Raw genomic sequence first — 25,578 nt, 5'->3', positions numbered from 1 at the left:
TGGATTGGCTTGCCTTATAACATGGTCCGCTACGTCTTCACAAGGCTCCTTCTGGTGTTTAATAAAATCCAAGTTTCCCCAGCTGTACTTAGATTCTGAATGCTTCTAACAATTCTAAAGAGATACCCATTTGTTACTGAAAAGGGACCAGATGGAGTTGTCTGTCTTGGTTGTCCTGTAGTGTGTGGGTTCTTGACTCGGTGTGAGAAAGGTTTCACAACACGAGTCCAGATGATTTTGAGAGTACATTTATTAAAGCTAGGGACAGTGAAACAGGAAAGGCTTAGCATAGAAGAATCAACAGGAGAGAGTATAGGCAGGGCTGCTTTGGCTCACTGGAAAGTCAGAGAAAAGGGGGCCTTGGAGACAGGTTAAGGGGTTTCTGCCTGGGACAAGCTGCCACTACCCATTGCTCCCCTGGTTGCAAGCCTCGAGGGGTTCCTTAGAGTTTAGGAAATGCATGCCTGTGGGGGAAGAAGACAGGGAAGGGAAAGGAGTCGGCGTGCTCCCAGGAGGGAGAGCACTGCCTAAGATTTTCAAATTGATTTTTTTTTTACTTATTGATTTTAAAGAGAGAGGAAGGGAGAGACAGGAACATTGATCTATTCCTGTATGTGCCCTGACTGGGGATGGAACCTGCAGCCTCTGTGCTTTGGGACAGTGCTCTAACCAACAGAGCTATTTGGACAGGGCTCAAATTGATTTGACCTATGTTAAAATCAGTTCTTTTTTTTTTTTTTTGTATTTTTCTGAAGTTGGAAACAGGGAGGCAGTCAGACAGACTCTCGCATGCGCCCGACCGGGATTCACCCGGCATGCCCACCAGGGGGCGATGCTCTGCCCATCTGGGGCATTGCTCTGTTGCAACCAGGGCCATTCTAGCGCCTGAGGCAGAGGCCATGGAGCCATCCTCAGCACCCGGGCCAACTTTGCTCTAATGGAGCCTTGGCTGTGGGAGGGGAAGAGAGAGACAGAGAGGAAGGAGAGGGGAAGGGGTGGAGAAGCAGATGGGCGCTTCTCCTGTGTGCCCTGGCCGGGAATCAAACCCGGGACTCCTGCATGCCAGGCCGACGCTCTACCAGTGAACCAACCGGCCAGGGCCAAAATCAGTTCTTTTACTCTAGGCACTATGCAAGTCACTTAACCCATGATAGCAGTTATAAATTGGGGCTACCAGGAAAACCAGACTTCAATTGCAGTTCTCAGTAATCCCAAATTTATGAAACAACTCCATAGGAGCCGCTGGAATGGCCAAGTGAATGGGAAATGCCTAAGCAGCTGCCAGAGCACAGCTTCCTCCAGATGCCAGAGTAGGGCAACCACAACTTCAAAAACATTTCCCCTACTTCAGGGAGTGCCAAGCTTCCTTGCTAGTATCTTATGTTCTCCACAAGACTGTTCAATCTTTCTCTTGCCTCCACCAGAAGCCAAGACAAGGAGGAGCAACAGGATTGCGAGGAGACTGGAGCCGATAACAGTGAAAGCGAGGATTCACCCATGATGAAGTGAGCAATGAAACGGCACTCTCGTTTAGGATACCAGAAGTCCCGGGCTGATCGTACTCTGGTAGAACAGTCCCCTTACAGGACAGGCACAGAAGAGGTGGCAAGAGGAGTCTGACTGATGGAGCGTCGACCTAGGATGCTGAGAATCCAAGTTGGAAACCCCGAGGTCCCAGCTGGAGCGTGGGCCTTCCAGCTTAAGCATAGGCTCACCAGGTTGAGCACCAGCTTGCCGGCTTGAGCATGGGATCATAGGCATGATCCCAAATTCGCTGGCTTGAGCCCAAAGGTTGCTGGCTTGAAGCCCAAGGTCACTGGCTCAGCTGGAGCCCCCCTGCCAAGGCACATATCAGAGCAATCAGTAAGCAACTAAAGTGCCACAACTACAAGTTTATGCTTCTCATCTCTCCCTTCCTGTCAGTTTGACTGTCTCTCTGTCTCTCACTAAAAAAAAAAAAAGTGACAAGAGGAAAGGAAAGTGGGATAACTAGGTTTTAGAGGCCCAACTCTTGCTTTGGCTGTGACAACTCATCTACCACCTTAGGCTGAGGAACCTCAATAGATGTGTAAAAACAGCGACAGTCAGTAATCTTAGCCCTACATTTCTCTGAATAATAGTGATAATATCTGAGCCCATCTATGGAAAGTGGTTAGGAATCCTTGAGAAAAAGGAACAGTGTGAATTGAAAAATTTGATCAATTAGTTAAAATGTTTTGGTGAGAGAGGGAGATAAAGAAAGCATATGGAGAGCTCTAGTAGTTAATTTACAGGGGGACAACCTGGCTTTTTAATGAGCATCTGAGGGGCTAAACCAAACCAAGAGGCTGATGTTACACATCTGAACAGCTGTGTCGGCTTGGAGGGTTGCCTTTTGTACAACCTGCTTTAAGTTTATTCTCAAGTGGATAGTTCAGTATCAGGCTGTGTTAGGTAGTGAGGTAGAGAGTAAGGTAACTAGAATCATAACTGTGGGAAGCAACTACCAAGCATGGGGCTGGAAGAATACAAGAAAAAGTTTGCATTTACCAGAACTTGGAAGCTTGGAAGAGAGGCCCTGCAGAGCTGGCATCCAAATCTTGGGGGGTTGGTAACAAGGTGGTGCTGCCTGACTGGCACTTGTATTTCTATGGGGTCCAATGAGGGTGGTTCTAGAAGATACAGTGTCTTTGTTCACTGCTTGGTATCTAGTCCCTACTATAATGCCTGGTAGACTATAGGCAATCAAATACTATTTCTTAAATGAATGTATTCTCCAATTCTTACCTAGGTACTCCGGACCATCCCAAATAACTCACAGGCTAGGGTTCCAAGCTCTAGTGTTCCTTTTTCTGCCCAGTATACTCGAGAATAAAGCAATTAGGAGGATAGAGCCAACCTAAAACTGCAGAGCTCAACAGTTGCCTCAGTTTCCCTGGCCAATGCAAACTGATGAGTGGGAGAATTCTGATAGTGAGGCTTCATTAAATATTTCCACTGCCTTAGCATTTTTATTGACTTTCATCCCACATCAAGACTCTCCAATGAAGTCATGCTGTCCTAAATAGATCACATTCAAGCCCAACCCTTTGCCTTTGCTTTGCCCAGGATTGTAGAAGAGTAAATTTTTGTCTCTGTGTAGCAGAAGTAAGTATGTGACTCCAGGAACTGGTTGCATAGCTTGCTTAAGGACACTCGCTATGTGGGGAAACTGGGGTGGCCCCGGCAGAGCTTAAACTGAGGACACCCTGAAGTCTATTCTGTCCTGCCTTTGCTTCTCCTTCTTCCCCAAAATTTAGAATTTTTTTTTTTTTTATTTTGAGGTATAGGGTATTCTTCTTTGCTTATATTTAATTCCTCAAAAATAGAGACCATGTCAGTGTCTTTTCAACATAGCTTATCCAAGGTACTAACATCTTGCCTATAAGGGCCAATAACTGTGTATAACATAACCATCTTTTACCACTTGTTATTTATTTATGGAGATTTCACAGAAGCTGAAATATCTGTGCCTTATTCTGTATCAGTAACTTTTAATTTTGGTTCCTAATGTTCTGCACTCATTCTTTCACCTGCAGCCACAGCCTCCTGCAGTCTCTATATTTTTCCTATAATTTCCCAGCACTGTGAGCTCAAGCCTTCTCACCAAATTCTATTCCTCTTCCCCTGATTTCTTATCCTTTATTCCCTCTCTGCGTGTCCTACTTGCCTGCACCAGGTTCTACACTTAGATATTCTTCATGATCCTGCAGGTATTTATTTGACTATAAAGTTTTAGTTGAGAAAATTACAAACATAGGCCAAGGAAATGGAAGGAGAAATGCCTTTATTTTAATCAGAAATAGTAGTACTTATAAACTTGAATAAACTCTATGAGAGAAGAAACCAAGAACTGGGTTGGGGTTGATGGTAACACGAGAAAGCTACAAAATTACCCTAGATATTATGCTAGCTCTGAGATTAGGTCACTTAGCCCTGGCCGGTTGGCTCAGCGGTACAGCATCAACCCAGCGTGTGGAAGTCCTAGGTTCGATTCCCAGTCAGGGCATACAGGAGAAGCGCCCATCTGTATCTCCACCCCTCCCCCTCTCCTTCCTCTCTATCTCTTCCTCTCCCACAGCCAATGCTCCATTGGAACAAAGTTGGCCCAGGCACTGAGGATAGTTCCATGGCCTCTGCCTCAGGCGCTAGAATAGCTCCAGCTGCAACTGAGCATCGCCCCCTAGTGGGCATGCCGGGTGGATCCCGGTTGGGTGCATGTGGGAGTCTGTCTGCCTGCCTCCCTGCTTCTCAGAAAAAAATTTAAAAATAAAATAAAACCCATAAAAAGGTCACTTAGATTTAGTATTATTCGATGGCCTAGCCTATCCTTTCTTTCCTTTGTTCCCTTTCTGGTGGTGGCTCTGTTGCAGAGTAGTGATCTACCCTGAAGGTAGCAGTAGTATATAACAGTAGGTGACTACAGCTCAATTACTGCTTTTGAATAGATTCAGGCTGTTAAAATTCTAGGTGTGCTCCCCAGGAAGGGGGAGACTGTCTTTTCTGATATAGCCCAGAAACAGTTCTCAGGCCACCTGCCACACTTTCTTTGTTCAGAACAAGGGCACCCTAGATTCCTGGCAGGAATTAGGGGTTTTATAGCCTTCTTCCCTTCAAAGAAAAATGCATATTCATGGTGGGACAGGAGTGTGAACTTCTAGGCAGATATAGAAAGAAGGTTCTGCAGTCTTAGGCTGACTCCTGTTCTCAGACATGGTTCTTGAGATCCAGTTGTCAGTAAGTTTAAGGCTAAGCCAGGGATTGGCTAGTAGAACTTTTCACAGCAGAAGGAAGCTCTAAGAAGCACGTGTTGATCTAAGGAGTTGATGTATCAGGTTTCTACAAACTCGGCACATCCTTTCCATCCTGTGATGTATCTCTTTTCTGTGTATCCCTATGGCAGATAAGAGCAGAGTTCTCAGTGAAGCTTTTTTCACCCTGAAAGCATTTGTATGGCTTTTCCCCAGTGTGGTTTTTCTGTGGGCAATAAAATGGTAGCTGTTGTTGAAGCTTTTCCCACACTGGACACACTTGTACAGGTTCTCCCTCATGTGGGCTCACCGATGAGCACTGAACTGGGAACTGTTGTTGAATCTCTTCCAACAGACAGTGAACTGATATGGATGGCTTCTCCCCAGTGTGGGTCCTCTGGTGGACAATGAGTCTGGAGCTCTGGTTGAAGCTTTTCCCACATTCCCCACACTAGTCTGGTCTCTCCCCTGTGTGAGTCCTCCAGTGGGCAGTGAGGTGGGAGTGCTCACTGAAGCCTGTCCCACATTCACTGCACTTGTAGGCTTCTCTCCTGTGTGGATTCTATGATGCCGAACAAGATAAGAACCTCGGCTCAAGCTTTTGTGACATTGTGACATTTAGAAGCTTTTTCAGGATCAGGAGCTGGCTGATTGATGATGAGAGGGGGGAGATCTCTGAGAGCATTTTCTCCCATACAAGAGATGTGTCCAGGGATTCTCCCAGTTCAAAGTCTCTGGTTACTCATCCTCTCCTGGCATGGGGCTGCCTCCTCCCTCTTCCCTGGACAATGTCTCTGTTGCTTTCTTGACATTGGCTTACCCTCCCAGCCTGTTGTTAGCCCAGAGTGCCAAAAAACGTTTCCACTATTACAGCCTCATTTGTTTCTACTTCTTCTGAATCATCACATTTCAGATTCTCTTTTTTAACCCCATTCTCCATCTCAGAATCTGAAAGAATAAAATTACATTGGATTCAGGAGAAGGGAAACAATGGAATGAAGAAAGAGTTATAATTCAACTACCATAAAGAACTACCTAATTGGAATTCTTCACATGACTCAAGTCTTCTGTTAACGAAAACCTAAGTTTTATTTTCCAATTGCAATACCTTTTAGCTCCATATTTGTGATCACTGATAAATATACCACACACCGCCCACCACCACACACACACTTTTCTCCTATTCTGTACTTTTTTGGATATTTTGACACGAAGACAAAACTGAAGCAAAGAGCAGAACTGTGTGTCAACCTTCAATCTGTCTGCAGGTGTATTCTCTATTCTTGAATGGCCTAGATTCTGGGAGCAGATCATAAAATGCCACCTTGAGTTTGGGCAACTGAAACAAGAATAACAAAGTTTCTGAGTATCTGGAAAGCACAGACTTAGGTTAACATAGGTGGGTAGGGTACAGAGTCTGGGCTGGAGCCCTAAGTGGCAATTGAAGGAAGCAAAGTAAGCGAATCTCCGTGAGAAAAATGACATGGACTCTGTGGAAGGGACCAGCATATGCAAAATCAGGGCTCTAAATTGCAAGGGCAATAATCACTCAACTCCACGAAAACCAGAGCTTTCTGGCCTGTATATGGTCATTCATCAAGAAGATGACAAGACCAGGAGCAGAAACCCTTTCTAAGTGTACCTTCCCATCTTTTGGCCATCAGAGCCACGAGTCTTAGTAAGCCGCTTGGGAACAGGACTGGCTGCCAACTCCCCTAACTTGCTGGTCAGGAATCCTGAAGTCCTTTTCATCCCTGGCTGTACCATCTACAGCGATACCTTCTCCGACCTCCGTGGACTCCCTGTTCTGCTGACTCAACTCCCAGGCTCCATGTCACTTCCCTCTCAGCCTGAAACAGCATCACCTGCCCCAGGAGGTGCAGAGGAGCTTGAAGGGGAAGGGGCATCCATTTCCTCATAAAAGACACAAGGCTCAGGCACATGACCTGTCCTCACTTTGCAGTAACCCTGCTGTAGCTTTTGAACTTGGTGTGAGGCTGCTTTGGGGTCCCCAGGAAACCCTGCTCCTTGAGCTGTTGCCCCACAGCCTGTCGACCTGGGTGTTCTGCTGATGGGTATGGAGTTATGAAACAGAATTACTGAGAGTGGCCAGGAGTCTCATTGCCCCAGTGCATACCTGCCCCTTGGGTCAAAGAACACAGACATCAGATCAGAAAGGACGGGTGCCTCAGTGCAGGACTTTAGCAGCCCAACATGCAAGTTTCCAAACTATGCCACGCTGGTGACCAGCATTCTTGGATGGTATCTCACTGTGCGCTGTTTTCCTAAAACAAAAACTTTCAATGAAGTAGCTAGACATCCTTTTCAACTGAGAAAGCTTATAGTGTATTTGCTAAAGCTGCCCTTTTTATTTCTCTTTAATTATCCTGAATCCCGTACATTGTCCCTGAGCAATGACTCCATCAGGGCAATGACTCCATCAGAGTTTGCCTCTCTCCAAACTGGTGGGAATCCCTGCTGGGGTGTGGCCACATAAGAGGACATGGTGAACAGAGACCAGTTTTCTCAGTGAATTAAAGCGTCATTCTAATGCACCAAGGTTGCAGGTTCGATCCTCAATCAGGGCATGTACAGGCATCAGCCATTGAATGCATAAATGAACTCAGGTTGATGTTTCTCTGTTGTCCTTCCTCTCTAAAATAAAAAATTAAATAGAAAAAAGATTCAGAGGAGAGAAGAGCTGATCACTGCCTACCCCCACTCTGCTGTCTGATTACCACTTGATCTACCCAGCTCCATCTGTTACATCTCCTGTCATCCTTGTAGAAACAAGGAAGTACATGAGTAACTACCAAAGGTTAGAATAAGCAGTTAATGTGAGCTGAGCAGTGCAGGCTGACTGGTGATATGAGATCCCTCAGCACACACTCCTGCACTCAGCTGAAGTCCAGCATCCCTTTCAGGGATACCCATCTGGGCCAGCTGATGAGGGCTCCTTTGGCTAGAGTTGGTCCAGCAAGTGCATTTTGAGTACATCTGGTCATGATGCTCTAAAGGGCACACAGCCTCTATTATCATCACCCCTTCTGGTCCCCTCTGTTCTGAGCCACCACTATCTCATGCCTGGATTATGCCATAGCTGCCTCCCTAGTCCCCTTCTTTCTCTTGACTTCCTACAGTCTGTTCTCAATCCAGCAGTCAATGTGGCCCTCTTCCTGTTACATCCCAGGAGACAGACCACAGCAAACCCAAAGTGAATTTAGTGAATTTTATAAGTTTTATTGCAAACCTGCACAGGGACTGCAGGCAACCCACGCAAGGGAACACTGCAGCCCTGAGCTTCTAAAATGGCTCCTTTTTATAGAGTGGCTATCTAGGCTGAGCAAGCAGGCAACGCTTACAAGGGCAGGAGGGGTGCGGTTAGCTGACCTTATTCTTGGCTAAGTCTCTAGGGTAGGGGCTTCCTTGATCTGGGTACATAGAGTTCAGTGGAAAATATTGCTACATTTCTAACAGATATTTATCTTTTTTCCTCCAGCCATGTACTGGATGTACTCAGTTTTCATGGCTGGTGGCCTGCACCACTTGTCCTAAGATGTCACACTTCCTTTTCCACTCAATTCAACCAACATGTATTGAGTGCCTATTATTGTAGTTTCTGAAAAATGCATACATCGATATGTCACAGATCCTGCTTTCAAGGAGGCTACAGCCTTGTAAAAGTGTCTGTAATATAAAAGAGACACAAAAAATGTTTAAGTAGAGTTAAGTAAGAAATAAAGGGAAATATAAAACTCTAACTCCTCTGCTCAAGACCCTGCCTACCTCCCTTATAACTCAGAAAGTCAGTGTCCTTACAAAGTCCTTCATGTAGGGACTCGAGGCCCTGTCTTAGTGATTCTCAAATTATCTTTGAAAAACCAGTTTTTTTTGTTGTTTAAAATACAATAAAAATTTAGTTGGATAATGCAGCAATGTGAAGCTGCTATAAAAATCTCTAAATGTTCAGTTCACTCTCAATTATATTTCACGTCACTTCCAACAACTCTGCCCCACGTGATCTGGTTCATAGGTCTCGTTTGTTACCCTCCTCCTCTCTCAGTCTGCAGTAGGTCACAGTGGCCGCCTTGCCCAAGCTCCTCTCCAGCCTCAGAGCCTTTGCACTGGCTATTCTGTCTCTCTGTTAAACTTCCCCCAGAGAAACACATGGTGCATCTTTTCTTCTTCTAGTCTTGATTCAAATGTCTTTTTCTGGCCCTGGCCTGTTGGCTCAGTGGTAGAGTGTCAGCCCATTGTGTTGACGTCCCGGGTTCAATCCCCAGTCAGGCACGCAGGAGAAGCAACCATCTGCTTCTCTACCCCTCCCTCTCCTCCTTCGCTCTTTCTCTCTTCTTCTCCCATAGCCATGGCTCAATTGGTTTGACCGTATTTGGCCCGGGGCACTGAGGATGGCTCTGTGGAGCCTCTGCCTCAGGCACTAAAAATAACTCAATTGCGAGTATAGCCCCAAATGGGGGTCACCAGGTGGGTCCCGGTCAGAGCACGTGCAGGAGCCTGTCTCTCTGTCTCCCCTCCTCTCACTTGGAAAAGACGAATTAACAAACAAAAAACACCCTAACCCCCCAAAAACCAAATGTTATTTCTCAATGTGGACTACCCTGATAACCCAAACCAAAAATGAAACCCATCCTCTGCCCCGCACTCTTGATCATTCTTATTGTTTCATTACCCTGCAGCTGCTGTGGCAGCTGATTCCTAGACTAATGACAACCTTTTCACATGGTGGCACCTACTGGAACATCACCCACCTGTTGTGGATCATAAATGGCAAAAAGCCATTGTAGATTCTAGGCTTAGCAAATGGCTAAGTTCTCCCCCCTTCACCTCCATATTGGCTGTGATGCTGAGTATTTGCACCCACTTCACTTGCTTCCTTAAGTTGCTGGAAGCAGTTTACATGCCTTTCCTCTTAACTCTTTGTTCAGATGTTGGTTGATTTCACTTATGTATGGTGGGGGGATTCCTGTTTATGCATTGGGAGAGTTCCTGTTTTAGCCTTGGATGTGTAACTTTGTATCAAGGACTTTCTTGATTTGCATATGGCTATATAATAAAGCAAACTGGGGCTGTAGGGCACTCGGATATTGCCAGCAGTATTTGAAGAGTCCTCCTGGTCCCATTTTTTAATAAGTGTGTTTCCTTAATTCTGCACCGTTATTAGGAGCCATGCTGGTCCGCGACACCCACCTTTCATGGACAATACAATACTCATTCCCCAGGTCAACATCACCTTCATTCCTTTCTGTTCTTTTGAAGAAATCTAGATATAACACCTACTCAGACAATTCATTATTTTGGTGATGGTAACATACCTGGCTTTGGCCTCCAGTTTCACAACTCAAAGTCCCCTGGATTTAGGTACTACTGTCTCCTATATATAACCTGCTCATGGCCAAATGAATGGCTTTACATTGGGTATCCACTATAGCTTTATTTCAACATACCCCCAACAGTGAGGGAACAGGAACCATCTTCAATTTATAGCTGGAAGACAAGGCCTATTGTAGGGGAGTGGTTTCCTTACAGGCAATCAGTATAGGATACATGTGCCGAGAGGTCCTCAACCAAGTGTCTCTAGAGCAGACCGTCATGCCAGAACTCCCAATTTCCAGGACTGACTGCTTGCTGTCCAATTTGTAGCTGTCTGAGTCTCATTGTGTTCTCATACCCAAATTCTTTCTGCTTCCATGAGCCTTGGCTTGGCCCTTTGGTCTCAACAGCTAAGTTCCTAGAGAAGACCTGTGAGGCCTGCAGAGGTTTCATCTCCTGAAATGCACAGGGTTCTGGGCTATGGCCTCACCTCTCTTGATAGCAAGTGGCCCAGAGGCTTCTGAATTCTGTTTGACACTGCTCCAGAGTCTGGTGAAAACGTTCACGGAAACCAAAGCTCACAAAGAACAGACAAGAAAGTCCTGGTTTCCTCAGTGGCCAAGGGTGTACTGCTACTTCTCCATCCTCCAAGTCCTGCTGATTTGCATCACATTATTTTTTTCTTCCCCCTCTGCTAGGGTCTCATGGGCTTCAACTCCAGTCTCCCTTGTGAACGCTTAGAACTTTTCTTCCATCTGCAGCAGTGAATATCTGGGGTCCCTGTGTTTGCTCTGATCCAGCCCAGAGATGACATTCAGACCATGAATAGGAAACCCTATATGTGAAGAAGCAAGAAGGTAATATCAAGGCCCCAGCCAGTTGTAAAGTATTTGAATCTGATGGTCAGGGAGGTTTCCTGAAAAGGAGCAGCCCGGATGGGGCAGAATTAATTTGAGAAAAGGAAGTGATCAGTCCTGAGACTGACATAGAGCTCTTGGTGCCTCTTGAGGGACTGGGCATAGAAGTGGAGTGTCACGGTTGGGTTGTTTTGTTAATTTCCTCTGCCACTAAGGACATTACCTCCCTGTGTGAGAACACACGTTCATTCGTCCCCCGCCTGCTCACAGGACATTACCTCCCTGTGTGAGAACACACGTTCATTCGTCCCCCACCTGCTCACAGGACATCACCTCCCTGTGTGAGAACACACGTTCATTCGTCCCCTGCCTGCTCACAGGACATTGAGAACACAAGTTCATTCGTCCCCCGCCTGCTCACAGGACATTGAGAACACACGTTCATTCGTCCCCCGCCTGCTCGTGGCAGTCTGTTACCTCACTGACTGCTGTCTCCTCCTTTGTGTTTCTCTTGTAGCTCTTCTCCCCATCTTGCCACTGACCGTCCACACTATCCCCACAGCTTTCAAACTCATGCCCCCTCACTTATTTTTGCTCACTGTCACTCATGTTGTCTATTCCAGTCATGAGATTTCTGACTCCTTTGCTTTCCTTTTCTTTCAATCTCTGTGTCCCTCGCCGTGTCTTCCTTTCTGTATGTGTTTCTGTCTGGGTCTTCCTTTCTCTGTATCTTCCTTTCTTTCTGTCTCTTGCCCACTCTCAGTATTTTCCTGTTTATTTCCTTCTATCTCTCTGCCTAAGAGACTCCCCACTGCCTCTGTCTCCTTCCTTCTCAGGTTGTTTCGGATTCTCCTTCTCTCTGAACATCTGAACACATTCACGCTGGACCTAGAGGGAATGCAGATCTGTATCTAGCAAGACGTTTCTGTCATTCTTCTGTGGAACACCCCTGGAGAGAGCCTTCTGTACGGGCCTGAGGTGTGTCCGTCCTTCCTGACAGAGGAATACAGTCTATCCTCACATATGACTGGCCCCTGTAACAACACCGGGGTCTGCTGCTACTGATAAAATAGCACTGCTCTAGCCTGGGATGGGCATAAACAGGACCGTAGTCATCAGATCAGAGGCAAAGCAAGGTAAGGGAGGGAGGTCAGGTTCCCAATGGAAGGATTAGGGTTGGTAAAAGCAGCCATTTGATGACGTCAAGTGGACAGAAGAAGAAAACAACCCAGGACAAGCTCAATGGACCACATAAAAGTCTTCCTAACATCTCTGGGGAAGAATGAGTTTTAGAGTGAGAGTCAGTACAAAGTGTAAAGGGAACTTCAAGAGACAAAAAACAGCCTGACCAGGTGGTGGCACAGTGGATAGCGCATCGGACTGGGATGCGGAGGACCCAGGTTCGAGACCCCGAAGTCGCCAGCTTGAGCGTGGGCTCATCTGGCTTGAGCAAAAAGCTCACCAGCTTGGACCCAAGTCGCTGGCTTGAGCAAGGGGTTACTCGGTCTCCTGAAGGCCCGTGGTCAAGGCACATATGAGAAAGCAATCAATGAACAACTAAGGTGTTGCAACGAAAAACTGATGATTGATGCTTCTCATCTCTCTCCATTCCTGTCTGTCCCTATCTATCCCTCCCTGTCTGCTGGTCTTGAGGACCCCTCTTCCAGAGATAGTTCCTGGCAGCCTGTGGAGTAAGCCAGGCTGGGGCAGAAACATCCACTATTAGAGGGTGGCTTCCACATAACAGTCACAGAGCAGAGGTTCTGAGTGGAGTTCCTGGGCCAACAGAATCAGCCACACCTGGGAACCTGTCACAAATGCATATTCCTGGGCCCCACCTCAGAGCTACTGAATCAGAAATTCTAGAAGTGATGCCTGGGAATGTGTTTTAACATGCCCCAGGTGAGTATGATGCACACACAAGTCTGAGGAAGACTTTCATAGCCACTGCCTCGCTGTCTGTAGAGAAATTCATTTCACCAGATTCTTCTTTGCATAATACCTTTTAAAAATTTTTTTGCCCTGGCAGGTTGGCTCAGTGGTAGAGCGTCGGCCTGACGTGCAGGAGTCCCAGGTTCGATTCCCAGCCAGGGCACACAGGAGAAGTACCCATCTGCTTCTCCACCCCTCCCCCTCTCCTTCCTCTCTGTCTCTCTCTTCTCCTCCCGCAGCGAGGGCTCCATTGGAGCAAAGTTGGCCCGGGTGCTGGGGATGGCTCCATGGTCTCTGCCTCAGGCACTAGAATGGCTCTGGTTGCAAAGAGCGATGCCCCAGATGGGCAGAGCATTGCCCCCTGGTGGGCATGCCGGGTGGATCCCAGTAGGGCGCATGCGGGAGTCTGACTGCCTCCCCGTTTCCAACTTCAGAAAAATACAAAAAAAATAAAATAAATTTTTTTTCATTCCAAAGAAATATGTGGACGCTATGGAAAGAAAAAATATAAGACAATAATGGTGTGTGAGGGAAAAGTCTCAGAGCCGAATACTAGAGATAACCAAATACTCTTAAAATTACCAAAGTATAACTCAAACCTTTTATTTTTTTCTGGACCAAGATAATATATTCTTTCCCAGATCCCCACCTTCAATTATACAAAGGAAATGGTTCATTTTGATGCTTTATTAATGAACCATCAGAGGACATTTAGAGGTCTGTGACCCCATAGAGGCTATAACACTTGGGATCTGAGCAGCAGGGCATCGTGAGCGAAGAAAGCAGACCAGGAATAATACAGTGAATCCTGCCCCCTTCGCTCACACACCAGAGAGCACAGATGTTCCCAAGGTTTAAAATGAAATAAATGCTAAGTGGCAAAGTTTAAAAATATATTGACAGAGTATTTACATTACTTAAAAAATACAACAGCAAATAAACCTCTTAGACGATTATCCATTTCACTGACAGAAAGCTTACCAACTTAAACAGCATGAAGACACCATGTTTTCCTCCAGAATTTGAGTTATATTAAGATGAGCCAACTTTTAAAACTTATTTAAGTAGGACACTTGAAATCATGTCAACACAATAAGTTAAAAAAAAACAACTTATTTAGCTACCTGTAACGGCAGCTTTCAATTAAGCAGAAAAAGCAGCAGTGGTCTTTAGGTCATCTAGAAATGTACGGAGCCAAAGTACTCCATGGAAAGCGACTTATAAATTTAGATCCTTGGTCTGTCCATGCAATGGAATATTAGCCACAAAAAGGAATGAAGTAGTGATGCATGCTGGAAACATGCTAAATGTGAGAGGGCAGATGCAAAAAAGTCACGTAGATTCCATTTCTATGAAATGACCAGAACAGGCAAATTCATAGAGAATGAAAAACAACTGCTTAACAGGCACAGCATTTACTTTTAGGGGAATAAAATGTTTTAGAACTAGAGAGAGGTAGTAATTGTACATTTTTAATGTACTAAATGCCACTTGAAAATGGCTAATTTTATGTTATGTGAATTCACCTACATTAAGAATTTTTTCTTTTAAGTTTTTTTTCATAAAGAAATTGAGACAAGGAAAAACAAAAAATAGAGCTTTGGAAGAAAGACAAAAACAATAGAACTGTATTCTGAAAGACATTAAGCTGGATAGGGCAGGGGATTTTTTTTTTTTTTTAATATTTTATTTATTGATTTTTTAGAGAGAGAGAGACAGAGAGAGAGAGAGAAGGGGGAGGAGCAGGAAGCTTCGACTCCCATATGTGCCTTGACCGGGCAAGCCCAAGGTTTCGAACCGGCGACCTCAGTGTTCCAGGTCGACGCTTTATCCCACTGCGCCACCACAGGTCAGGCCAGGGGATTTATTTAATGTCTTTCAGTACACGAAGAACTGCTGTGCAGCAGAAGGTCACAGTAAACATATTCACCTTACTACAACTGATTTGAAAGTAACAGAATTAAATTGTAATAAAGGAGAATTCGGCTAACACATAAAGGATCTCCACTCTATTTATGTGCTATTACCATCAACTAATATGTACATCAACTTGTTTTTTAGGTACATTTCAAAGGCATTTAATCTGGATCCCAGGGGCAAACTTAAGCACAGTCCTGCACTTCCCATAGATGCTTGTTCCTGTCCCACCTCAGGTGAGGGCACAGGCTTCTCCTTACCTTCTGACTCTTCCTGTGGTGTTTGGTGTGAGTTCTGTGACCCCTTCCAAGTCTGTTCCTCTGCAAGAACCCCCTGTTTCAGATGGGGCCTCAGTGATTCTCTGGCTATTCCAAAAGGGCTGTCTCATCGAGGAATACTTTCAAGTCCTTCCCAGAATCCAGGACCTGAGAATAGATCCCATCTGTCATCCCGCATTCTGGCCTAATCTGAACCTTACAACCCCTAAGAGTGGCATTAAAAAAGGACATAACAAGAAATTAAAAAGAAAAACAAAAAACGAAAAAAAGAAAAGACAAAAAAAGACAAAAAAGAAAAAAAAAACATGAAAGAAAAAATAAATAGAAAAGAAAAAAAAGGACATGACACATAGGGAAGCAGAAGAGAAATATTCTCAAGGACACTGTAAAAAAAAAACTAAATAGGATTTGGTCTCACCTACCGTATTTCTCCATGTATAAGACATACATTTTTCTGAAAAATTTGGAGTCTAAAAACTGGGTGTGTCTTATACAGTGTAGATTTTTTAACTTGCATTTCCTGCTTTTTCGTGTCAGTTTTTGCGCTCATTGTTGAAGACAGTGATTCGTCATCAGACACAGATAAGGACAAGCTAATGGATGGGAGGGGTTTTTTTTGTTTTTGTTTTTGTATTTTTCTGAAGCTGGAAACGGGGAGAGACAGTCAGACAGACTCCCGCATGCGCCCGACCGGGATCCACCCGGCACGCCCACCAGGGGGCGATGCTCTGCCCCTCTGGGGGGGGTCGCTCTGCCGCGACCAGAGCCACTCTAGCGCCTGGGGCAGAGGCCAAGGAGCCATCCCCAGTGCCCGGGCCATCTTTGCTCCAATGGAGCCTTGGCTGCGGGAGGGGAAGAGAGAGACAGAGAGGAAGGAGGGGAGGGGGTGGAGAAGCAAATGGGCGCTTCTCCTATGTGCCCTGGCCGGGAATCGAACCCGGGTCCCCCGCACGCCAGGCTGACGCTCTACCGCTGAGCCAACCGGCCAGGGCCTGGATGGGAGTTTTGACAGTGATGAAGAGTTGTATGAATTTTATGATGAATAAAAAAAACTTGAGTTCAGTAACTTTATGTAATACATTCCTTTTCAAATGTCAGGCACCAAAATTAAGGTGTGTCTTATACATGGGGAAATACAGTACTTTGTCTCATGTGATTAAGATCATTCATATGAAAACACCTAGTACAGAGCCTAACACGCCAGAAGTGAGAATGTCGCTTCCACTTTAGAAAGCTCCTGTGACCTCAGCACTACTGCCATTTCCTCTCCCCCCAAATCCATACATGACCAAGTGCAGTCCGTTCTATCTTCAAAAAATCCTTTGCAGTGGTCCTCATTCTATCGCTGTGCTCTTCTGCCTGTTCAAGGACACTTTCCAGCCTGGACTGGACTGCTGTCATCTCAGCTTAACTGTCCGCCCTGCATCTTCTCTGCTGCTGGACCCTCTAATCCAGGGGTCAGGAACCTCTGGCTCTTTTGATGATTGCATCTGGCTCGCAGACAAATATTTAATAAAAAATAATAATAACGTTAAAAATATAAAACATTCTCATGTATTACAATCCATTCATTTCCTACTGCTCATGTTCATGGTTGCAGGTGGCTGGAGCCAATCACAGCTGTCCTCCGGGACAACACCAAATTTTTATTGGATAATGCATAATGTACACAGGTCGTTGTATGGCTCTCACGGAATTACATTTTAAAATATGTGGCGTTCATGGCTCTCTCAGCCAAAAAGTTTCCCGACCCCTGCTCTAATCCATTCTCTCTCTACACAGAATCCAGTAGATCTTTAAAAAAGATTCACATCCATCCCTGCTAACACTTCAGTGTTAACATCCCACTGCACACAGAATGAAATCTAAACTCCTCTTCACAGCCTGAAAGGCCTTGCATGACGTGGCCGCTGCCGACCCCTCTCACTGCCTCTCATACCAGTCTTCTCCTTGATCCTGAGGCTCTAGCCACAAACCCTCCCTTCTTTTTCAAACACGCAGAGTCCTCTCCCCCTGAGGTTCTTGGAGAGTGCTGTGCCCTGGGGCTGCAGTGCTCTCCCCTCAGCTCGTGGCACAACCAACTCCTCCCTCACATCTCTGCTCAAATGTCCCCTCAAATGTCCTCAGAGGACATCGCCCCACTACCTGACTCCCTCACAGTTATTCTCTATCAGGTCACCTTGCTCATACCCTCAGAACACTTATCTGAAAGTATCTTTATTCACTTGCATAGTTTGTTTCCCCCATGTAATGTAGGATTCGGCAGGCCAGGGGCTGTGCCTCTCGTTCACTAGAAAATCCCCAATATTTGGCATGTCATTGGCCCTTACAATCAACTTTACTCTTTCATAGCCATCTTCATTCTTTGAATCCCAACCTTATACCTTGTCCTTAAAGTGCTACAGGACAGGCAACTGGGTCCCAAGAAATGGTATCATCCTGTTACTATCAATACTTCTCACTGCCACTTCTTGCTCTCACCCACTTCATTGCCATGATTGGTTTCACTATTTTTTTTTTTTTTCAGAGACAGAGTCAGAGTCAGAGAGAGGGACAGACAGACAGGAACGGAGAGAGATGAGAAGCATCAATCATTAGTTTTTCGTTGCGATACCTTAGTTGTTCATTGATTGCTTTCTCATATGTGCCTTGACCATGGGCCTTCAGCAGACCAAGTAACCCTTTGCTCAAGCCAGCGACCTTGGTTTTGCTCAAACCAGATGAGCCCGTGCTCAAGCTGGCGACATCAGGGTCTTGAACCTGGGTCCTCCGCATCCCAGTCGGATGCTCTATCCACTGCGCCACCGCCTGGTCAGGCGGTTTCACTATTTTAAAAATTAATTTTAGAGAGGAAGAAAGGAAGAGAAAGAGGAAGGAAGGAAGGAAGAGGAAGACATTGGTTTGTTGTTTCACTTATTCATGCATTCATTGTTGATTCTTGTATGTGCCCTGACTGAGGGTCAAACGTGCAATCTTGGCATACCAGAATGATGCTCTAACCCAGGGGTCCCCAAACTTTTTACACAGGGGGCCAGTTCACTGTCCCTCAGACCATTGGAGGGCCGCCACATACAGTGCTCTTCTCACTGACCACCAGTGAAAGAGGTGCCCCTTCTGGAAGTGCGGCGGGGGGCCGGATAAATGGCCTCAGCTGAGCTACCTGGCCAGGGCTACGACCAGCCAGGGCTATGATTGGTTTCAAATAGCTTTTAACCCTTACATTCCTCTACTGTGTTCATTCCTATTAAGAGTTTGGTTCTAAAATGGTGGGGAAAAACAAGGGAGAGATCATCACTAAAGTGAACTGGGACCAAGGTGATTATTAGTATATAAGGTTTCCCACTTTATATAGTTCACTTCTCCAAACTCTAACTTTATAAATGTCCTACTACTTGCTTTTCTCCACTCTACTCTAATTATCATTAATAGTCCCAATCCCACGAATTCTTTTTTTTTTTTTTTTTTTTTTAGCAAGAGAGACAGGAAGGGAGAGAGATGAGAAGCATCAACTTATAGTTGTACTTTAGTTGTTCATTGATTGCTTCTTATATGTGCCTTGAGAGGAGGAGGAAGGCTCAAGCCAAGCCAGTGACCCCTTACTCAAGCCAGTGACCTAGACCTCAAGCCAGTGACCATGGGGTCATGTCAACGAGCCCATGCTCAAACTGGCAACCTCAGGGTTTCAAACCTGGGGCCTCAGCATCCCAGGTCAACACTCTATTCACTGCACCACCACCAGTCAGGCATCATGGATTTTAAATTAATTTCTTCAGTTTCTTAACGCATCACCACCATGTTGCTTTTCTCTCTCTAAATTATGTCAAAACTACAAATTTCATCTATATTGCACCTTCTCACTGGGAAACAGAAGTACCTCCTATTCCAGCCACAAAGACTCAGCACTGAGGGAGCTGCTTCCTGCTCAGACCACAGACCCACCCACTCAGGCTACAGCATTCCTCTGACCCACACTCCGTGACACTATGCCCCTCCTACAATTCTGATCCAGATTTCAGTTGCCTTTTTCCACCAAATCTCCCACAACCAAAGCCCTCATGCTAGTTTTCCTTTTCCTGAGCCTTTTACACCTCCCTTCTTCCAAAATATTGATATATACAGGATGGTTACACTGATCAGACCTCAGACCTAGTCTCTACCTCCACATGAGGTATTTTGTGAAACTTGTCCCTGTCTCTAACTGACCAGTTAATGCAGGCAGCAAGGACCAACTCATACAACTCTGTTTAATGTACCACCCATGCCACTGGGCTCTCAAGCAACCTTCTAGTGAAAGATTTGATTTTTTAAAAATAGATTTTACAGGCCCTGGCCGGTTGGCTCGGTGGTGGCGCGTTGGCCTGGCGTGCGGGGGACCTGGGTTCGATTGCCGGCCAAGGCACATAAAGAGAGGCACCCATTTGCTTCTCCACCCCCCCCTTCCTCTCTGTCTCTCTTCCCCTCCCGCAGCCGAGGCTCCATTGGAGCGGGGATGGCCCGGGTGCTGGGGATGGCTCCTTGGCCTCTGCCCCAGGCGCTGGAGTGGCTCTGGTCGCGGTGGGGCGAGGCCCCGGAGGGGCAGGGCATCGCCCCCTGGTGGGCAGAGCGTCACCCCTGGTGGGCGTGCCGGGATTCCGGTTGGGCGCATGCGGGAGTCTGTCTGACTCTCTCTCCCTGTTTCCAGCTTCAGAAAGATATATAAAAAAAAAATAGATTTTACAGAGAGGGGTTGAGAAGCAAGAAATATCAACTCACAGTTGTTTCACTATAGTCCATTGCCTGCTTGTTGTATGTGCCTTGACCCGGCAAGCCCAAGGTTTTTGTCTGTTTGTTGTTTTTTTATATTTTTCTGAAGTGAGAAGTGGGGAGGCAGACAGACAGACTCCCACATGAGCCCGGGATCCACCCAGAATGCCCACTAGGGGGCGATGCTCTACCGATCTGGGCCGTTGCTCTGTTGTGACAGTAGCCATTCCAGCACCTGAGGCGGAGGCCATGGAGCCATCCTCAGTGCCCGGGCCAACTTTGCTTCAATAGAGCCTTGGCTGCAGGAGGGAAAGAGAGAGATAGAAAGGAGAGAGGGAAGGGTAGAGAAGCAGATGGGCACTTGTCCTGTGTGCCCTGGCCGGGAATCGAACCTGGGACTTTCACACACCGGGCCGACGCTCTACCACTGAGCCAACAGGGCAGGGCCAAGCCCAAGGTTTTGAACTGGCAAACTCAGCATTCCAGGTTGCCACTGTGCCACCACAGGCCAGGCAAGAGATTAGATTTTAAGTCATCAATATCTCTAATTTTCCTGACCTCCTTAGTGAGGGATAGTTATCCTTTCCCTGACCTTGTTCTGGAGAACTGTTCCGAGTAGTTTAATACTTTAATTAGAGATTCTAAAGATTCACTGAATATATGAATACCAATATTATTTCAGCAAGTATGAAATTCTTCCCATAGACTATGGGCACAGGATCAATGGAAGCTAGTTGGTACTTTGGTGGTTGACAGAGGGCTAGTGTGCATTTCTCAACTAAGCACCTCTCCAGTAACTAGATTCCTGTGTTCTTTACCCTAACTTCTTTTTTTTTTTTTAAGATTTTATTGGTTTGAGAGAGAGAGAGAAAAAGAGACTGGGGGGGGGGGGCGAGTAGGAAACATCAATTTGTAGTAGCTGCTTCTTATGTGTGCCTTGATGGGGAAAGCCTGGGGTTCCAAACTGGAAACTTTGGCATTTCCAGGTTGACATTGTATTCACTGTGCCACCACAGATCACGTACTCGCCCCAACTTCTTATAATCAAAACCACAAGATTCTGACTTCCTTTTCTCACCTGTTGCCCAGGTGATCTCTGTACATCCTCAACCAGAGCCACAGCTTCCTCCCCATTTTCTGGACACCACTTCTTCACCCAGGCCTGGATCCCCTCGGGCAACATGGTGAGGAACTGCTCCAAAACCAGCAGCTCCAGGGTTTGCTCTTTTGAGTGTGTCTTAGGCCTCAGACACTGACAACAGAGTTCTCAGAGTGTGCTGAAAGCTACAGGGGGGCCAGCTGCCTCCTGACGGCAGAACTGTCTGAAGCGCTGGCGGAACGCTTCGCAGTCAAGGTTGTTGCTCTGAAGGGCTGATTTCCGTCCCTGTGTGGAGTCCTTGCTTGGGGATGGATGTGCCTGGGGATGCCTTGTGGCAGCCATCATTCACTTCACAAACTGGCTCACTGGTTGCCACTTCCATGCTGGGGATCAGACTCCATCTCTTTTTTTTTTTCCACCCGAAGCTAGAAACGGGGGAGAGACAGTCAGACAGACTCCCACATGCGCCCGATCGGGATCCACCCGGCACGCCCACCAGGGGGCGATGCTCTGCCCCTCCGGGGCGTCGCTCTGTTGCGACCAGAGCCACTCTAGCGCCTGGGGCAGAGGCCAAGGAGCCATCCCCAGAGCCCGGGCCATCTTTGCTCCAATGGAGCCTCGCTGCGGGAGGGGAAGAGAGACAGAGAGGAAGGAGAGGGGGAGGGGTGGAGAAGCAGATGGGCGCTTCTCCTGTGTGCCCTGGCCGGGACCTCTGCACACCAGGCCGACGCTCTACCACTGAGCCAACCGGCCAGGGCCCAGACTCCATCTCTTTTCATATCACTGGAAGCGGTTCTCCTGGATGCCAATGAGAGGAGTCAGAGACATGAGAGGGACATAGATGTGAAGAATCACAGTTGAGTGCTCGCTTCGGCAGCACATATACTAAAATTGGAACGAAACAGAGAAGATTAGCATGGCCCCTGCGCAAGGATGACACACAAATTCGTGAAGCGTTCCATATTTTTTCCTTCTACAAAGGCATGTCTATCGTTCCCTGTCTTTGGACATGTAAGAATTGGAGGCAAAGAAATGTGGACTTGAGAGGTCTGGGGCCAGCTTGCTCCACACAGGCTCAAGATCAACCATCCCACATAGAAAAAAAAAAAATAGAAAGAAAGAAAAAAAAAAGAATCACAGTTGAAGAGGGCTCAACTTTGAAGGGTGAGTAGAAAAATACAGCATAAAACTGTCCTACATTTCTTCTTTCTGCTTTTGTGATTTTATCCTTTTCTTTTACTCCCTCCACAATCCAAGCCAACGACCCAAAGCACTAGTAATATCAAAAAGTTTTCACCTGGCCTGACCTGTGGTGGCGCAGTGGATAAAGTGTCGACCTGGAAACCCTGGGCTGAGGTCACCTGTTCGAAACCCTGGGCTTGCCTGGTCAAGGCACATATGGGAGTTGATGCTTCCAGCTCCTCCCACCTTCTCTCTCTGTCTCTCTCTCCTCTCTCTCTCCCTCTCTGTCTCTCTCTCTCTCCATTTCTCTCTCCTCTCTAAAATGAATAAATAAAATAAAATAAAAAAAGATTTATTCTAAAAAAAAAAAAAAGTTTTCACCTGACTGGTGGTAGCACAATGGATCAAGTCTCAACCCGGAATGCGGAAGTCACCACTTTGAAACCCCAAGGTTGAGGTCACTGGCTCTGAGCACAAGCTCATCAGCATGAGGTGGTTGGCATGAAAAGCCCAAGGTAGCTGGCTTGAGCACCAGGCCACTGACACGCCCAGGTCAAGATATGTATAAGAAGCTCAATGTAGCCTGACCAGGTGGTGGCGCAGTGGATGGAGTGTCAGACTGGAATATGGAGGACCCAGGTTCGAGACCCCGAGGTCGCCAGCTTGAGCAAGGGCTCATCTGGCTTGAACAAAAATCTCACCAGCTTGGACCCAAGGTCGCTGGCTTGAGCAAGGGGTTGCTCGGTCTGCTGAAGGCCTGTGGTCAAGGCACATATGAGAAAGCAATCAATGAACAACTAAGGTGTCACAGCAAAAAACTGATGATTGATGCTTCTCATCTTTCTCTGTTCCTGTCTGTCTATCCCTCTCTTGACTCTCTCTCTGCTCTGTAAAAAACAAAACAAAAGCTCAATGTACAACTAAAGTAAAAGCAACTATGAACTGATGCTTTTCACTCTCTTGTCCCTCTCTCAGAAGTAATCAGTGCACAACTAAAGTGAAAGCAACTATGAGTTGGTGCTTCTCACACTTGCTCCCTTCCTCAAAAGAACAGTAACATAGTTTTCTACCAGAGATTTCTCTCTGCTAACGAATTCCTCAAACTACTCATAGTGTAGGAGTCCAGCTGTTCCTTCTCATGGTCCCCACATCTGGGTCTTGTCCCTGCCCTTCCTCACCCTTAAAAAGCCTGCGCCCATCTTCTCAAGTGTCAGCTTCTCTTAAGGAGAAAATACTATGTGAGTGACTCTCAATTAACTGTTGAGAGTCCACACAATGTGGATGATAAATGAATCTTCGGGTTTGCTGTATGTTGCCACCCCCCTCCCAAGCCCCAGCAATCCTTTTCTCACTTCTTTTTTTTTTTTTTTCTGAAGCTGGAAACGGGGAGAGACAGTCAGACAGACTCCCACATGCGCCCGACCAAGATCCACCCGGCAGGCCCACCAGGGGCGACGCTCTGTCCACCAGGGGGCGATGCTCTGCCCCTCCGGGGCGTCGCGACCAGAGCCACTCTAGCGCCTGGGGCAGAGGCCAAGGAGCCATCCCCAACGCCCGAGCCATCCTTGCTCCAATGGAGCCTTGGCTGCGGGAGGGGAAGAGAGAGACAGAGAGGAAGGAGGGGGTGGGGGTGGAGAAGCAAATGGGCGCTTCTCCTATGTGCCCTGGCCGGGAATCGAACCCGGGTCCCCCGCACGCCAGGCCGACGCTCTACCGCTGAGCCAACCGGCCAGGGCCCTTTTCTCACTTCTAATAGCAGCAGCATCTTCCTTTTTTGAAAGAACCCCTCTCTATCCCATTGTCTCTGGTAGAGCTGTTCATCATTACAGTACCTTTCTTCCTACCCCAGGAGTGGGCATCTGAAAAAGGCTGGACCTATCAAAATTCTTCTCTTGAGGTTTTACACACATGTGGGGTGGTAAAAGTTCTGAATTTCCTGGGAATTGCTAAATTGGAAGGATGTAAAATGGGAGCTGTCTGCAATTATGTCCCACTCAACATTCCACATCTCCTCCACCAAAGGGGTGAGCCTATATACAGGAGTAAAAAAAAAATTACTTAAAAAAAAATGGATTTAGGCCCTGGCTGGTTGGCTCAGTGGTAGAACGTCGGCTTCGGGTACAGGAGTCCCGGGTTCGATTCCCGGCCAGGGCACACAGGAGAAGCGCCCATCTGCTTCTCCACCCCTCCCCCTCTCCTTCCTCTTTGTCTCTCTTCCCCTCCAGCAGCAGACGCTCCATTGGAGCTAGGTTGGCTCGGGCACTGAGGATGGCTCTATGGTCTCTGCCTCAGGTGCTAGAATGGCTCTGGTTCAATGGAGCAACGCCCCAGATGGGCAGAGCATCGCCCCCTGGAGGGCATGCCGGTTGGATCCCAGTCCGGCGCATGCAGGAGTCTGTCTGACTGCGTCCCCATTTCCAACTTCAGAAAAATACCCCCCCAAAATGGATTTAGGTTGCTGTTCTTCCAAAGAATTTAAACTGCCTTCATTTATATTCTCTTTACATTTCAGTGTGGCAGTAGAGGCTAGAGATAGAGGAATCAAAGGAATTGTTGTTGAAGTCCTTTTTAACAAAAAAGGACCGTCATATAGCATAGCTTCTCAGCAGCAAGGCCAGGCCTAGAACCTGTACTCCTCCTTGACTTACACGTTTCCGTACATCCCACACTTTATCTGGAATAATAAATGCTATCCAGGTTTCATGGAGAAGCGGGGGGCAGGCACTCCTCTTGACCCCTGGACATCCCATTCATACCTAATTTTAAAATTCTAGTTTGTCAAAAACGTGTTTCCCTCTGACAATGATCTACTCAGCGGAAAGCAGGATGAGAATTGGTGCCGGACTGATTCACTTCACTCAGCAAGGATGCACTGAGTACTGGCAGTGCACTCGGTACTAGGGTTCGGTACTGTGGCTAGTGTGGCGTAGGAAAACATCCGCAGGCTTCGTTGCACCCTGACGGGCATTAGCCGTTCAGGGTCACTGACCAGAGAGAGTCCGGGCTCAACCTCAGAGATCGAAGATCGGAACCCGGCCTGGTCAGCTGGGGTGGAAGAGGGCACCAAAACGCAGGAAGGTGACCGCGGAGCATCCGAGAGGCGCCCGGGCCTAGCCCGACTGCTCTGAAAAAACGCCGGTGACAAGGGCATCAGGCTGGCGTGGGGCCCAGCTGCGAGCACACCGCCTGGAGCAAGCAGAGCACTCACCAGATGCACGCACTAGCGGCTTTCCAAACTCGTTCAGCCGCCGGGCGGGAAGTCAGCGCACGAACTCCCGCACTGGTCAGCACTTCGCAAATGCTCGCTGGCTGTGCCGCTGCACTACAACTCCCGCGGTGCACTGTGACGGCTGGGCGCCGTTCCTCTGCTGCATCTACAGCTACAGCAGCCAATAGACAGAAGAAACTGCTCTCGAAGAGCCAATCGTCCTGGAGAGAAGGCGGGTTCGGACGTGGTGTAGTTCCTCCGC

General features: G+C 47.1%; 2 protein-coding genes and 3 non-coding genes across 5 annotated transcripts in view; 4 read left to right on the top strand and 1 right to left on the bottom strand.

The window, feature by feature from the left end:
- Window positions 1-7,420, top strand: part of LOC136334632 (zinc finger protein 75A-like) — a 52,273-nt gene extending 44,853 nt beyond the window's left edge. Inside the window, exon 6 of the mRNA XM_066275106.1 lies at window positions 1,425-7,420. Within this exon, the coding sequence (XP_066131203.1) occupies window positions 1,425-1,501 (77 nt within the window). The 3' untranslated portion in view covers window positions 1,502-7,420. The remainder of the gene's footprint in view (window positions 1-1,424) is intronic.
- Window positions 7,421-7,434: 14 nt separating this feature from the next.
- ZSCAN32 (zinc finger and SCAN domain containing 32) lies at window positions 7,435-25,561 on the bottom strand. Its single transcript, XM_066275125.1, is given in 5 exon segments — window positions 7,435-10,935; window positions 15,067-15,189; window positions 15,192-15,231; window positions 20,906-21,351; window positions 25,317-25,561. Coding segments are annotated over 4 exon segments (627 nt in total). The 5' UTR covers window positions 21,272-21,351; window positions 25,317-25,561; the 3' UTR covers window positions 7,435-10,837.
- LOC136336896 (U6 spliceosomal RNA) lies at window positions 21,788-21,894 on the top strand. Its single transcript, XR_010731632.1, has one exon. It is a non-coding gene; the product is annotated as a U6 spliceosomal RNA (small nuclear RNA).
- LOC136336666 (small nucleolar RNA SNORA38) lies at window positions 21,895-22,024 on the top strand. The gene has a single exon (XR_010731501.1). It is a non-coding gene; the product is annotated as a small nucleolar RNA SNORA38 (small nucleolar RNA).
- On the top strand, window positions 24,187-24,262 carry TRNAP-CGG (transfer RNA proline (anticodon CGG)). The gene has a single exon. It is a non-coding gene; the product is annotated as a tRNA-Pro (tRNA).
- Window positions 25,562-25,578: the final 17 nt, after the last annotated feature.

Source organism: Saccopteryx bilineata, chromosome 4 (genome assembly GCF_036850765.1).
Source record: "Saccopteryx bilineata isolate mSacBil1 chromosome 4, mSacBil1_pri_phased_curated, whole genome shotgun sequence".
NCBI lineage: Eukaryota > Metazoa > Chordata > Mammalia > Chiroptera > Emballonuridae > Saccopteryx > Saccopteryx bilineata.
Note: the sequence above shows the minus strand (reverse complement) of the source record. Positions and strands in the feature narration are given on the sequence as shown.